The sequence below is a fragment of the Peromyscus leucopus genome, chromosome 20 (assembly GCF_004664715.2).
Source record: "Peromyscus leucopus breed LL Stock chromosome 20, UCI_PerLeu_2.1, whole genome shotgun sequence".
Taxonomy (NCBI): domain Eukaryota; kingdom Metazoa; phylum Chordata; class Mammalia; order Rodentia; family Cricetidae; genus Peromyscus; species Peromyscus leucopus.
The window spans coordinates 30,362,722-30,376,842 of NC_051080.1; the positions used below are offsets into that span (position 1 = coordinate 30,362,722).

Consider the following 14,121-nt stretch of genomic DNA (forward strand, 5'->3'; position numbering starts at 1 on the left):
GACAGCCAACAGAAATAGAGTGTCGTAAGCCAGGGGCGGTGATAGCACATGCCTGTGGTCCCAGCACTTGGGAAGCTGAAGCAGGCTGCACAGTGAGTACTAGGAAGTCTGGGATACATAGCAAGACCTTGTCTCAGAAAAGGAAACTCGCCAGGCGGTGGTGGCGCACACCTTTAATCCCAGCACTCAGAAGGCAGAGGCAGGCAGATCTCTGAGGTCAAGGCAAGCCTGGTACACAGAGGTAGTTCCAGAACAGCCAGGGTTATGCAGAGAAACCCTGTCTAGAAAAGCCTAAAAAAAACAAGCAAAAGAAAGAGAGAGAGAGAGAGAGAGAGAGAGAGAGAGAGAGAGAGAGAGAGAGAGAAGGAAGGAAGGAAGGAAGGAAGGAAGGAAGGAAGGAAGGAAGGAAAGAAAGAACGAAAGAAAGAAAGAAAGAAAGAAAGAAAGAAAGAAAGAAAGAAAGAAAGAAAGAAAGAAAGAAAGAAAGAAAGAAAGAAAAGGAAACTTCAAAATCAGCCTGGGGGGCTGGAGAGATGGCTCAGCAGTTAAGAGCACTGGCTGCTCTTCCAGGGGTTCTGAGTTCAATCCCCAGCAACCACATGGCTCACAACCATTTGTAATGAGATCTCTTGCGCCCTCTTCTGGCCTGAAGGCATACATGCAGACAGAACACTGTATACATAATAAATAAATAAATAAATAAATAAATAAATAAATAAATAAATAAATAAATAAATAAATAAATCTTTAAAAAAAAATCAGCCTGAGCCCCACAGTAAGACCTTGACTCTAAAAAACAAAGCAAGCAATCAATCTGTGATTAAGGCATCTACAGAGCAGGGCACAGGGGTAAAGTGCTCAACAGCTTCCCCAAAGAGCAGCTTTGACTGTAGTCCTGTGTAAACACTCCACACTGACCACTCCCAGGTGAGCCCTGGAAAGGGACAGGCAATGTGTTACCATCACACCATCACACAGTGCAGCAAACTGGAGAGAGACCCAGATAATCATAAAACAAGTCACTCTTGTTTAACGGTATTCACTTGTGGTGGCATATGCATTTTATCCCAGGACTGCAGAGGCAGGCAGATCTCTGTGAGTTCTAGGCCAGCCTGGTCTACATATCGAGTTCTAAACCAGCTAGGATGACATAGAGATCCTTTGTCAAAATGCTATTTTACATGATAGAACTGATGATCCCTGTAAGGTGTCCCCTGACCACACATGACATAGAATGTACACACACACACAGTGTCAAGTATCTTTAATTTTCAAGTAAATAAAAGGATTGAGAGGTAGTTGAGCAGTAGAATGTTTCCCTAATACACCCAAAGCCCTGGCTTTGACCAACCAAAACCAAACCCACTCCAAGTAGAGAGGCACATACCAGAGGCAGAGGCAGGCACACACCCTTATCCTAGCATGTAGGAGGCAGAGGCTGACAGAGCTCTGTGAGTTCTAGGCTGGCCTGGTCTACATAGTGAGTTCCAGGACAGTCTGGTCTACATAGTGAGTCACTGTCCTAAAAGGGGTAGGGGCCTGGAAAAATGGCTCAGTGGTTAGGAGTACTTGGTGCTCTTGCAGAAGACCCAGCTTTGATTCTCAGTACCTAGACAGTGGCTCACAACCATCTCTACCTCCAGTTGTAGGGGACTCAATGCCCCTTTCTTACCTCCATGGGAACCAGGCGGACAGGCGGTACACATTGCATCCAGGCAGACAGACCGTCATGCATATAAAGTACAGTAACTTGTAAAAAAGAACTGACACAAACTAAGACCTCAACATAGCTTTCCCCTAAAAGCTGGGGCACTAGGCAGGCACGATGATGGCTCAGCTGGTAAGGGCATGGCTGGCACCTGAGTTTGATCCCCAGAACCAACATGGCTGACAATGAAGTTGTCCCCTGACCCCCACAGATCATGTACGTATACTTACATACTCAAAGTTGTTTTTTTGGTTTGTTGAGACAGGGTTTCTCTGTGTAGCTTTGCGCCTTTCCTGGAACTCACTTGGTAGCCCAGGCTGGCCTCGAACTCACAGAGATCCGCCTGCCTCTGCCTCCTGAGTGTTGGGATTAAAGGCGTGCGCCACCACCTCCCGGCTAAGATTTTTTTTACAAGATTTAAAAACAAACATCTCAAAAAAAAAAAAAAAAAAAAGACACAAGAAGTTTACATTATTTATTTTAAAAATGTATTTGAAAGATGCCTGTTCTCTTCCAGCTGAATAAGTGCAATGAAACTCCATGTGTGCATCAATTCCTCTACTAGCTTTTCAGGTAAGAGATGGCTCAGAGGTTAAAAGCACTGGCTGCTCTTCCAGAGGTCCTGAATTCACTTCCCAGCAACCACATGGTAACTCACAGCCATTTGTCATGAGATCTGGTGCCCTCTTGTGGCGTGCAGGAACAATGCAGACAGAATACTATATACATAATAAATAAATCATAGAATACATATATACATAATAGTATGTACATAATGTATTTACACATAATAAATAGATAAATCTTTAAAAAATAATACACTGAAGCCACAGGTCACTCTGACCAGGGAAACAGGTAGGCTACAGATCTTCACCTCTCCCTCAGGTCTTCCAAATCTAATCCCCCAGTCTCATCCCCAGCTCTGCAGCAGAACTGCTTTGAAGGCCTCCATTCGCATCCCCCATCTCCTGTCAGTCACAAGGACCTTCCCCTGCTAACCTTCCTCCCTGCACTCACTGATTTATCCCAGCCCCCAACTGCAGCAGACACTCTCTGAGAACCTGCAGGCTACTCTGACCACAGAAGCAAGCAGGCTAACTGCAGATCTTCGCCTCTCCCTCCATCCCTCCAAGTCCAATCTCCTTCTCTCGTCCCCAGCTCTAAAGCAGACCTTCTGCTGTGACCTCTCCTCACTCTGCCCCCATCCCCAGGGAAATAAGCAGATCCTGGGGAATACCCTGCTTTCTTCTCTCCTGTGGACCCACTCAGGCCCCTGCCCCAACCCATCCCCATTCCTAAGTATCAGCTCCCAGTACTCAGAAACACATTTTACCTGGAAGTGTGTTAGTGACCACACCTAACAGGATCCCCGAAGAATTCTCTCCCAGGCACCACACAGCTATCACTCTCTCCTAAGAACCAGAGAGAGCAACAGAAACCAAAGAACAAAACAGCCACCCAACAAAGACAAGACCAGGTATCAGCACCTAGAATTACAATCTTCCTAAAACCAGGTGCCTAGATGACAGCATAAAAACAATAACAACCAGGACAATGTCTCTCCTAGAGCGCAGCAACCCTATCACAGCAGGCCCTGAGTCTATCAGCACAGCTGAAGCACAGGACGGCGACCTTAAAATAGCCTTTGTGGATATGGTAGAGGTCCTAAAGAGGAAGTGAATAAATCCCTTAAATCTACCAAAACACAAACAGTGGAAGAATATTAGTAAAACAGTTCAAGACCTGAAAGTGGGAATAAACTCAATAAAGCAAGCACACATTGAGGGAAATCTGGAAATGAAAAATTTAGGAACTCAAACAAGACCTCAGGCAAACTTCGACAACAGAATACACGAGATGGGAGAGAGACGCTCAGGCACTGAAGACACAACCCAAGTGGATGCCTTGGTCAAAGAATATGTTAAATCTAAAAAAAAGTCTCCTGGCACAAAACATTAAGGAAATCTGGGACACTATGAAATGATCAAATCTAAGAATAGTAGGAATGGAGGAAGAAGAAACCCTGGTCAAAGGCACAGAAAACATTTTCAACAAAATCATAGACAAAACTTCCATAACCTAAAGAAGGAAATGTCTATCAAGGTACAAGAAGCATACAGAACACCAGATAGACAGGACCAGAAAAGAAAGTTCCCTTACCACATGTGGTGGTTTGAATAAGAATGGCCCCCCTAGGCTCATAGATTTGAATGCTTGATCACCAGGGAGAGAGGCACTATTTGGAAGAATTAGTGGCCTTGTTGGAGAAAGTGTGTCAATGCGGGCTGGCTATGAGGTTTTAAGGGCCTAAGCGAGGCCCGTAGGTCCTTCTCTTCCTGCTACCTGCAGATCCAGATCTAGCTGTAGAACTCTCGCTACCATGTTCGCTGTGTGCCGCCATGCTCCCCATCAGGAGGATAACGGACTAGACCTCTGAAGTGTAAGCAAGCTCCAATTAAATGCTTTCTTTTAAGAGTTCCTGCTGTCATGGTGTCTCTTCACAGCAGTAGAACACTGACTAAGACAGCACACAATAATAAAAACACTAAACATACAGAACAAAGAAAAAATGTTAAAAGCTGCAAAGGAAAAAGACCTTATTTTAATATGTAATATGTAAAGGTAGACCTATTAGAATTCCACCTGACTTCTCAATGGAGATCCTAAAGGTCAGAAGGGCCTTGAAAGATGTGCTATGGATTCTAAGAGATCACAGATGCCAGCTTAGACTACTATACCCAGCAAAATTTCAATCACAATAGATGGAGAAAATAAGACATTCCATAATAAGACCAAATTTAAGCAATACCTATTTACAAATCCAGCCCTACAGAAGATACTAGAAGGAAAACTCCAACCTAAAGAAGTTAACAATACTCAAGAAAAGACAGGGAATAAATAATCCCAGACCAGCAAATCAAAAGAGGGGAAACACACACACACACACACACACACACACACACACACACACACTCCACCACCACCATCAAACAAAATAACAGGAATCTACAGCACTGCTCATTGATAACTCTCAGCCATCAATGGTCTCAATTTCCCAATAAAAAAGACACAGTCTAACAGAATGGATGTAAAAATAGAATCCATTTTTCTATTCATCCAAGAAACACACCTTAACATCAAGGACAGACATCACTTCAGGGTAAAAGGATGGAAAAAGAAATTCCAAGCAAATGGACCTAAGAAGCAAAGCAAACCCTTATCCAAATTAACTAAAAGCTGAAAAGAGCATATCCAAATTAACAAAATTAGAAATGAACAGTGGGCTGGGCAGTGGTGGCTCACGCCTTTAATCCCAGCCCTCCAGAGGCAGATGCAGATGGATCTCTTCTGAGTTCAAGGCCAACCTGGTCTACAAAGTGAGTTCTGGGACAGCCAGACTATTACACAGAGAAACCCTATCTCCAAAAAAACCCAACCAAAGACAAAAACAAATTTTAAAAAAAGGGGGTACAGATCTAAACACAGAATTCTCTCTCTTGCTTTTTTGAGATATGTTCTCTGTGTAGCCCCAGCTGCACAGCCACTTGGCTAAACAGAGACTTCTCAAAAGAGGAAACTCAAATGACTGAGAAACACTTCAAGGAATGTTCAACATCCTTAGCCATCAAGATAATACAAATCAAAGCTACTTTATTTGCACCTGTCAGAATGGCTAAGATGGATGAAACAAGAGACAAGCCTGATGGTGGTGCTCACACCTTTAATCCCAGAACCCAGGAGGCAGATGCAGGTGGATCTCTGAGTTAGAGGTCAGTCTGCTTTGCAGAGTGGGTTCCAGGACAGCCTGGGCCACACAGAGAAACCCTGTCTCAAAAAATCAAACCAACCAACCAACCAACCAACCAACCAACCAACCAACCAAGTGACAGCTCATGCTGGCAAGGATGTGGAGTACAGCCAGAGCTACACAAAGAAACTCTGTCTCGAAATAAATAAATAAACAAACAAACGAATGAACGAACAAGTGACATCTTATGCTGGAAACACTTATCCATTGCTGGTGGGAGTACAAACTCGTATGACCTTAAGATTCATCTATACCAAGGCTGAAGAGATGGCTCAGTGGTTGAGAACAATGCCTGCTCTTCCAGAGGACCCGGGGTTCAATTCCCAGCACCCACATGGCAGCTCATATCTGTCTGTAACTCCAGTTCCAGGGGATCTGACACCTTCACACCAATGCACATAAAATAAAGTTAAATTATATATATATAAAGATTCAACTATACTTCTTGGGTATATATCCAACGGATGCTTCATTCTACTAGAGAGACATTCGCTCAACCATGTTCATTACTGCTCTACTTACAATATCCAGAAACTGGAAACAACCTAGATGTCCCTCAACAGGAGAATGGGGGGAAAAGTGGTACATTTATACTCGGCCATTAAAACAATGTCATCATGAAATTTTCTAGTAAATGGATGGAACCAGAAAACAATCATCCTAAGTGAGGTATCCCAGAATCAGAGAGACAAGTATGGTATGTATTCACTTCTATGTGGATATTAGCTGTTACATCAATGATAATCAAGCTACAGTCTGTAGAACCAGAGAGGTTAGGTACAGAGTAAGAGACTAGGGGTTACAGGTAGATCTCATTAGAAAAGGGAAACACAATAGAAAGTTATGGTTGGAGGGAAGGATCAAGTAGGTAGTGGAGAGGAGAGGGGGATGAGGGAAGGAATACAGGGAGAGACAGCTAAAATTAAGGACCATTTGAGGGGTAGTATGGAAACCTAATACAGTAGATGCTTCCTGAAATATATACATATATGAAGGCGGTTTAAATGAAATTGCCAAATAACGGGAGAGACAGAGCCCCAACTGGCCATCTCTTGTTAGCAAATGAAGCTTCCAGTACTGGGACGGAGTTACATCTAATTGAGTTGTTGGCCAAAGGGGTCCCATAGGAATTCTCAAACAATCCAGGATGTTGCCAATAGGTTGCTTTCTGCAAACTGACAGCAAGACCCCATTGCTGAAGATAACACCTACACAACTCATTGAACATGGGAGAAGTCGAGCTGGTGCCTGCATAGAGTCTTGACCCCTGTATTCTAGCATCTCTGGTACAGGAGGATACTCTGCATTCTACCCAAGGAGAATTGCAAAGACCAACCCTGCCATGAAAAACCCTATGATCAACAATGGTGTCCTCCCTGCAAGATATGCTAGGGCAATGGTGGCACAAAGCTTGAGGGAGTTGATGTGACTGAAGGCCCACTCTATAAGACGGAACCCATACCCAACAGTGATCAAGAACCACTGAAGCCAGGGGTGGTGGCTCATACCTGTAAGGCTCACCACTTGGGAGGCTAAAGAAGGAGGATTACCGTAAGTATGAGGGCAGCCTGTGCTACATAGCGAGAGCTTGGAAGAAGGAGGAGGAGGAGGAAGAAGAAGAAAGAAGAAGGAAAAAGAAGAAGAAGGAGGAGGAGGAGGAGGAGGAGGAGGAGGAGGAGGAGGAGGAGGAGGAGGAGGAGGAGGAGAAGAAGAAGAAGAAGAAGAAGAAGAAGAAGAAGAAGAAGAAGAAGAAGAAGAAGAAGAAGAACCCCCTCACTGCATAGGAAACCCTGTGGAACAAGCCAGCAAACAAAACAATACAGCCACCATTCAGGAAGGCAGCAAAGGCCGCAGGCTGGGAGAAAGTAAGAAAATTAATGCCTCACCAAAGACTGGCATGCTGATGCTGACACCCAGCACCCTCCCTCTTCTTGGTGCTAGGGAAGTGAACCAGGGGCCTCCCACAGGCTAGACAGTGCTTTACTACAGGGCTACATCCTCATCTTAGAGTCCAGCTTCAAAGAGAACAAACTGAGGCATGATGCAACTGCATGCCTGAAATCCTAACACTTGTGCTAGAGGCAGGAGGATCAGATCAAGGTCACTGGATAGCCTCAGCTATATACTGAGTTTGAGGCCAGCTGGACTACATGAGAATTGTCTCTGTTCCCATTGCCCTCCCTACCTCTCCCCACTTGCCAAAACAAAACAAAATAAACCACCACCCACCTGGAAATGGTAAAACAATAGGCACAGTAGCTCATGCCTGTTATCCCAAGATTTGGGAGGCTAAGACAGGAGGACTGTTGTATGCTTGAGACCAGCTGGTCCCAGTTTTAATTGACTCACCAACAGGTCTATTAGGTAAGCTTGTGGTGACATTTGAGCCACGTAATATTTCCACGAGGAGGAATGATTTCCAGTACACGAAGTAAATAGGCATTCAAAGCTAGTATTCTGAGGGAAAGAAGCGAGAAGCCAGAAATGGAATAGTACAGGAGAGCAACACACAGTCAAAGTGCTATTGTGGAATACTTCTTTACACTGTGTGAAGATGTGTCACTGTGATTGGTTTAATAAAGAGCAGAATGGCCATTAGCTAGGCAGGAAGAGGCTAGGAGGGACTTCCGGACACAGAGAGCTCTGGGAAGAATAAAGGCGGAGTTGCCAGCAGGACTACAAGGAGCAAGACATGCAGAAGTAAAAGCCACATGGCAACACATAGATGAAAAGAAATGGATTAATTAACTTATAAGAGTTAATGGGACAAGCCTAAGCTATAGACTGAGCTTTCATAATTTTCCTCTAAGGCAGGGTCACAGGTGAGTCTCACACCTTGTACCCTGAAGATAAAGACACCTTGGCAATGAGAACAGGTGGAGGCAGGTGCTGAAGCAGTGTGTGGCTAGAGGACAGATGTGGAGCATGGACCTGACAGGGCCATGTGGAAGCTATTCACAGCCCTGTGAATAATAAGTCCTCTGTCATTTTTTGTGAGCTGAGAGCCCAAAGAAAAATCTGTCTACAAAGTGTCCAGTAAGAATGTGTGTACCTTGGTGGAAAAGGGGCATCCTAGGGCCTGTCTTCTCTTCCTTCTCACATTGACACTAGCTGGGTATGCCCATCTGAAAAAACATTCTTGCAAACATTCACCCAGGTGTTCCTCAGGGTCTTTTTGTGTAGTCTAGGCTACTCTTAAACTTGGGATCCTCCAAACTCAGTCTCCTTGACAGCTGGGATTAGCTTGTACTACCATACATGGCTACTTAAACGTTCCAACTCCTCAGTTACATCCCAGGCATTGGTAAGGACACTCAGAATGGTGGCAGTCTCATGAGAAGTGGTACTGGGGGCACAGGTCTACTGGGGTTCCACTGTTTGATCTGTTGTGTAGGGCATTCCTTTGTGAAGGCTTCAGTGAGCATTGCATTTACATGCTCTTTTATATTTATTTTTAATTTAAGCAATATAAATTGGAGAGCTCTGAGGTCGCCAATGTGAGGCTGTGAAGAAGCCTCCATCTCTCCTGACTACGTCACTAGGCATGTGGCTTGCCTCCATAGGTAGTTGTATGGATAGGCAGGCAGGATCAAGTGGAGTCTCTTGAAGACTTGAGTGTCAGATGAGTCTTTAAACTTGACCTCCCCATCCTGTTCAGACCCCAAGGCTGTTTAATGAGGGCTGTGAATGGCTTCCACATGGCCCTGTCAGGTCCATGCTCTACAACTGTCCTCTGGCCACACACTGCTTCAGCACCTGCCTCTACCTGTTCTCATTGCCAAGGTGTCCTTATCTTTAGGGTACAAGGTGTGAGACTCACCTGTGACCCTGCCTTAGAGGAAAAGCAAGGTGAACATTAGAAAAATCAGTCAGAAGCAAAGGTGACAAGCATGGTGAGCCCTCTCCTGTTGCATCATGAGAGCTCAGGTCAACTCTGTCTCCTGGCACATCTGGCAGAATCTGGAGATTTGATGGTCATGGCAGAAAGGACTGGCCTCTTATGGGTGAGGGGCAGAGACACCCTCTTTTATACATGTTATGCAAACACTCCTCCCACAGAGCTACACCCCTATCTCACACTTGCTGTCTTAAAGATAAAGATGGACTCTGGATAAGCCACAGCACAAGAGGCTGACAATCCTTGATCCTTTTTTTCAGATGACCTATATGCCACATGTCCAAAGAAGGAACCGAGTTTGCTCTTGGGAGTTTCATGTTTACCTGGGCATTTGCTCCACACTCCCTGGGGGCCTCTGTCACTAGTCTTTTCCCAGAGTCCTTCTTCTGTTTGTGGCTCCTATCAGGAAGAGCCTGGGAGACCAAAGTTAGCAATTCTCTTACAGAGTGACCCATGTACAGACAGCATCCTAGAGTCTGGATGGACTATTATATACTGAAGACATCCAAAGTGAAATCTTCCTCAAGTTCATGGCCTTTTTTCTTTGTATTCCTAAATATATAATACAATCTGCTCAGTCTTTAAGTTACTTGTATGATGAATGTTTTCAGAGCTGCCCATTTGGTGTTGGACAACCAATTAGTGTGCTTCCCTGGAGGAAGACTTTCTCCTGATCCCAGCTTTCTTTGTTGCCTGTAGTTCTTTGTGTAGAGTTGGGGCCTGTGGTCTTTCCCCATCTATGTTGGCATATCCACTGATGCCATCCATGTTCAGGTCTTGGTGAGACTTCATGTGTACAGCTTCTCTGACATTCCTAGGAGACACAATCTCACAAAAGATCCCTGCTCTTCTGGCTCTCACAGTCTTTCCACCCCCATTCTGTAACGACCCCTGAGCCTTCCATGCAAGAGTTGTTACATTTACCCATGGACTGCACCCTCAACTCTGCATTTTCATTAGCCGTGGTTTTCTGTGATGGTCTCTGTCTGTTGCATACAGAAGTTTCCTTCATGAGGGATGAGGACTACCTTCTCTTTGTATATAAAGGACAAATGCTTAAGAGTATAGTTAGGGATTATATTGGCTTAACAAAGTGGCAATTTTAGGTTCTCCTCCAAGATCCATGACTTCACTAGCCAAGTTGTTTTTCCCCACCCCTTCCTTTCCTAGACAAGGTCTTAATATATATATTCTTGGCTAGTCTAGAACTTGCTATGAAGACCAGACTGGTCTTGAATTTACAGTGATCCACCTGCTTCTGCCTTCCAAATGCTGGGAGTTCTGTATTTTTGAATCAAGACAGAATGAAAGCAAGACATAGTGACTCATGCCTATTACCTACACACTGGAGAGGATGAGGCATGAGGACTGCCATGAGTTCCACACTATCCTGGGCTACAAAGAAAGACCAAATTGAGGCTGGTGAGCAGGCTCAGCAGGTAAAAGCATTTGCAACACAGTCTGACCTGAGATCAGTCTTTGGAAGCTATGATAGAGGGAGAGAACTGAGTCCTGAAGGTAACTTCTGTATGAGCACCATCATACACATACACACACACACACACACACACACCCCACAAATGAATGAAAAATTAATAAAGTAACAAATACGTTCTAAAAACCAAACCAAGTCAGGCATAGTGGTATGTACTTTTAATCCCAGCGCTGTGAGTTCAAGGCCAGCCTGGTCTACATAGTGAATTCCAAGACAGTCAGAACTACATAATGAGACTGTTTTGGAAAAAAATAATAATAATAACAACCAAAAAAACCCTAATCCATCCCCACTCCCAAATCCATCCCTGCTCCCAAACCAAAAACAAACAAAAAACTAACCCCCTAAAAAAAAAAAAATAAAATAAAAAAAAATCAAACCAGCAAGGCGGTGGAGGCGCACACCTTTAATCTCAGCACTTGGGAGGCAGAGGCAGGTGGATCTCTGTGAGTTCGAGGCCAGTTTGGTATACAAAGCAAGTTCCAGGACAGCTAAGACTTGTCTCAAAGAAAAAAAAAAAAAATTAAAAAAAGGGGCTGGAGAGATAGCTCAGTGGTTAAGAGCACTGGCTGTTCTTCCAGAGGTCCTGAGTACAGTTCCCAACAACCACATGGTGGCTCACGACCTTCTGTAATGAGATCTGGTGCCCTCTTCTGGCCTGAAGGGACACATGCAGGCAGAACACTGTATACATAATAAATGAATCTTAAAAAAAATCAGAATCAAAGCAAACCAAACTACCTAAGCCCCAACAGAGTGGAACGGCATGTTAGGCTGGTCTGTTGGCGGAGTCCTCCACTTTCGTACAAGAAAACGGAAGAGACCAGTGATGAATAAAAGCTCCTGTAAGTGACAGTTTCTCACAGATTCCCTCAACAGTTTTAAATGAAAAGACCACCCCCCAAAAAAAACATGCAACAGCAACACAAACTTTACTGGCGCCACCTTTTTAATAGGTCAGAGTAACTGTACAATTCATTATATTCTTCCTGAGAATAATTTATATCCCCCGACAAACTAAAGGGAAGGTATGCTTTCAAAACCATCTAACAGAACGCATGGTGTGACAAGCGGACATCTAAAGAGAACCACACCCCTTGTCTGTCCTGCGGGGTCCTTCCTGGGAAGACAGACGCAATGAAGATCAGTTAGCTCCAGTGGCTGTAAGAGTCAACATGGCTTTAATCATTCTTATAAATTATATAAAAATGGAGAACAGGGATGGTTCCGGAACCTTGATGCAGTTGGGAGTGCTCTGGTACAAAGCATTTCTGCTCCCAAGAAAAATTACATTGCTACAAAAAACTGGCACAGAATCTGGTGAGGAAAGACAAGAATTATCATCAGTTCTACAGAGAGTTTGCAACTCAATGCTTCAGTATCCATGGGAAAGAAAAGACAGGGAGAGCAGAAGTTTTCTTCTGAAACCACTCAGTCTTCAAAATATAGCTTTTATGCACTTTCTCTGTAAATGAGATTAGCATACTGGAACCCAGGAACTCTGGCAGGAAGGATGGCCAGCCTCCGCAGTCTTGGGGAGCCCTCACTCCTCAGACACTCCTCTTCCATCTTGAAGCCATGGTCAGTAGGAATTACCACTTCTAGGAGCACACATCCCAATTCCAACACCAAGTCTATTTTAAAAGCTTCTTAATGTACAATCTTCATTCTCAGAAAAATGCCACATTTTTGGATCCAGACTTTTCTGAACATTATTTAGAAAAATAACAAAATCAAAACCACACATAAGTGGTTAAACTTATCCGAGAGACTTTCAGCTAGCTGTCATTCAGTTGGAGTTGTGAGTGCGGGCGTCCGAGGACACAGTTACTTCCTCGTTGCTGGTGGAATGCTAGAGAAGACCTCCCAGAGGGCAGGAAGCCGTGTTCGATGGCCAGCGGCTCAATGTGGCCGCGCCTGCCCTAGCATTTTCAGTCTTGCTTGATCAATTACATCAAGGAGGTTCTTGGCGTCCACAGCCAGGGCATGAGCAGCTGTCAGCATCTGCTTCTTATACTCCTGCTGTAAGCTGGTCATGACATACTGCTGGGCCAGCTTCATCTTGCTGATGAGCTCACCCAAGTCGGAGTTCAGCAGCTTCTGCGCCATCTCGATCTGGGAAGACAAGAGAGGGTCAGGAGATCAACTCCCAGGCATCTATCCTGAGTCTTTCTTTGGGCCTCCAAGACAAAATAAAACTTTATTTCCCTCGAATAAACTTTTCTTTCCTTTGAAGTAACAGGATAAGTTGGTCACAGTGGTGCAAACCTTTAATCCCAGCACTCAGAAGGCAGAGGTAGGAGGATCTCTGAGTTCCAGGCCAGCTTGGTCTATATAGCAAATTCCAGGCCAGTCAGGTTACATAGTGTGTGTGTGGGAGGTGGGGGGGGGGGAGAGGGGGAGAAGAGTAGGATTTCAACAGGGTGTGAAATCTGTCTGTCCACTTCGGAAATTCAGGAACTGCAGTGTGGTCTGGTGTGCCTGTGTGCCTGCATATGTGCATACATGCGCCAGCAGCCTTTCCAGCTCTCATGCCTCCATGACTGACTCCCCTCTTCTCTGAGCTTGCTGTTTTGTCTCTAACTTCAGTGTGTGGTAGACTTTGCTTCATTTTACAGTCATAGAATGTGACAGAACCTGAGGTGATCTAGTCCAAGCATGCACACTCTAATGTAAATATCTTAATACCAAGTGACCTGATGAGAGCCACGCAGGATAAAGATCAAGGTCATGCTTTCTTACTATGCTGACTCTCTTTCCAGGCCTTTTCTTGTGTTTTAATATTTTTAAAAAAATGTATGTGTGTGTACATGTCATGTGTGTGCAGGTGACTAATAAGGCCAGAAAAGGGCTTCAGATCCCACAGAGCTGGAGTTACATTTGGTTGTGAGCTAGCATGTGGGTGTTAGAAACTAAATGAGGGTCCTCTGCAAGAGCAGCAAGTGCTCTAAACCACTGAGCCATCTCTGCAGGCTTTCTATATCTTGTCTTAGTAGTCTAACTATAGGCTTCCTATATCTATTGCTCCCTATTGCCAGAGTCAGGGGACATCCTCAAGCCACACCCTGCTGGGCTAGCTGGAGCCGTGGAGCATATGCTGCCCTGCAGGGTTCACAACTCTTCCTGCTTGTTTGAGACAGGGTCTCTTTATGTCATCCTGGCTGGCCTCAAAGTCACACATTCACCTGCCTTGGCCTCCGGGGTACTGGATC

At 44.6% G+C, this 14,121-nt stretch overlaps 1 protein-coding gene across 27 annotated transcripts in view; it reads right to left on the reverse strand.

The window, feature by feature from the left end:
- Positions 1 to 11,840: 11,840 nt before the first annotated feature.
- The window catches only part of Ptk2 (protein tyrosine kinase 2), a 221,195-nt gene continuing 218,914 nt past the window's right edge, over positions 11,841 to 14,121 (reverse strand). For all 27 annotated transcript variants that reach the window (XM_028886014.2, XM_037197525.1, XM_037197524.1 and 24 more), the window contains one exon: positions 11,841 to 13,024. In XM_028886014.2, the coding sequence (XP_028741847.1) occupies positions 12,812 to 13,024 (213 nt within the window). In that variant the 3' untranslated portion in view covers positions 11,841 to 12,811. The remainder of the gene's footprint in view (positions 13,025 to 14,121) is intronic.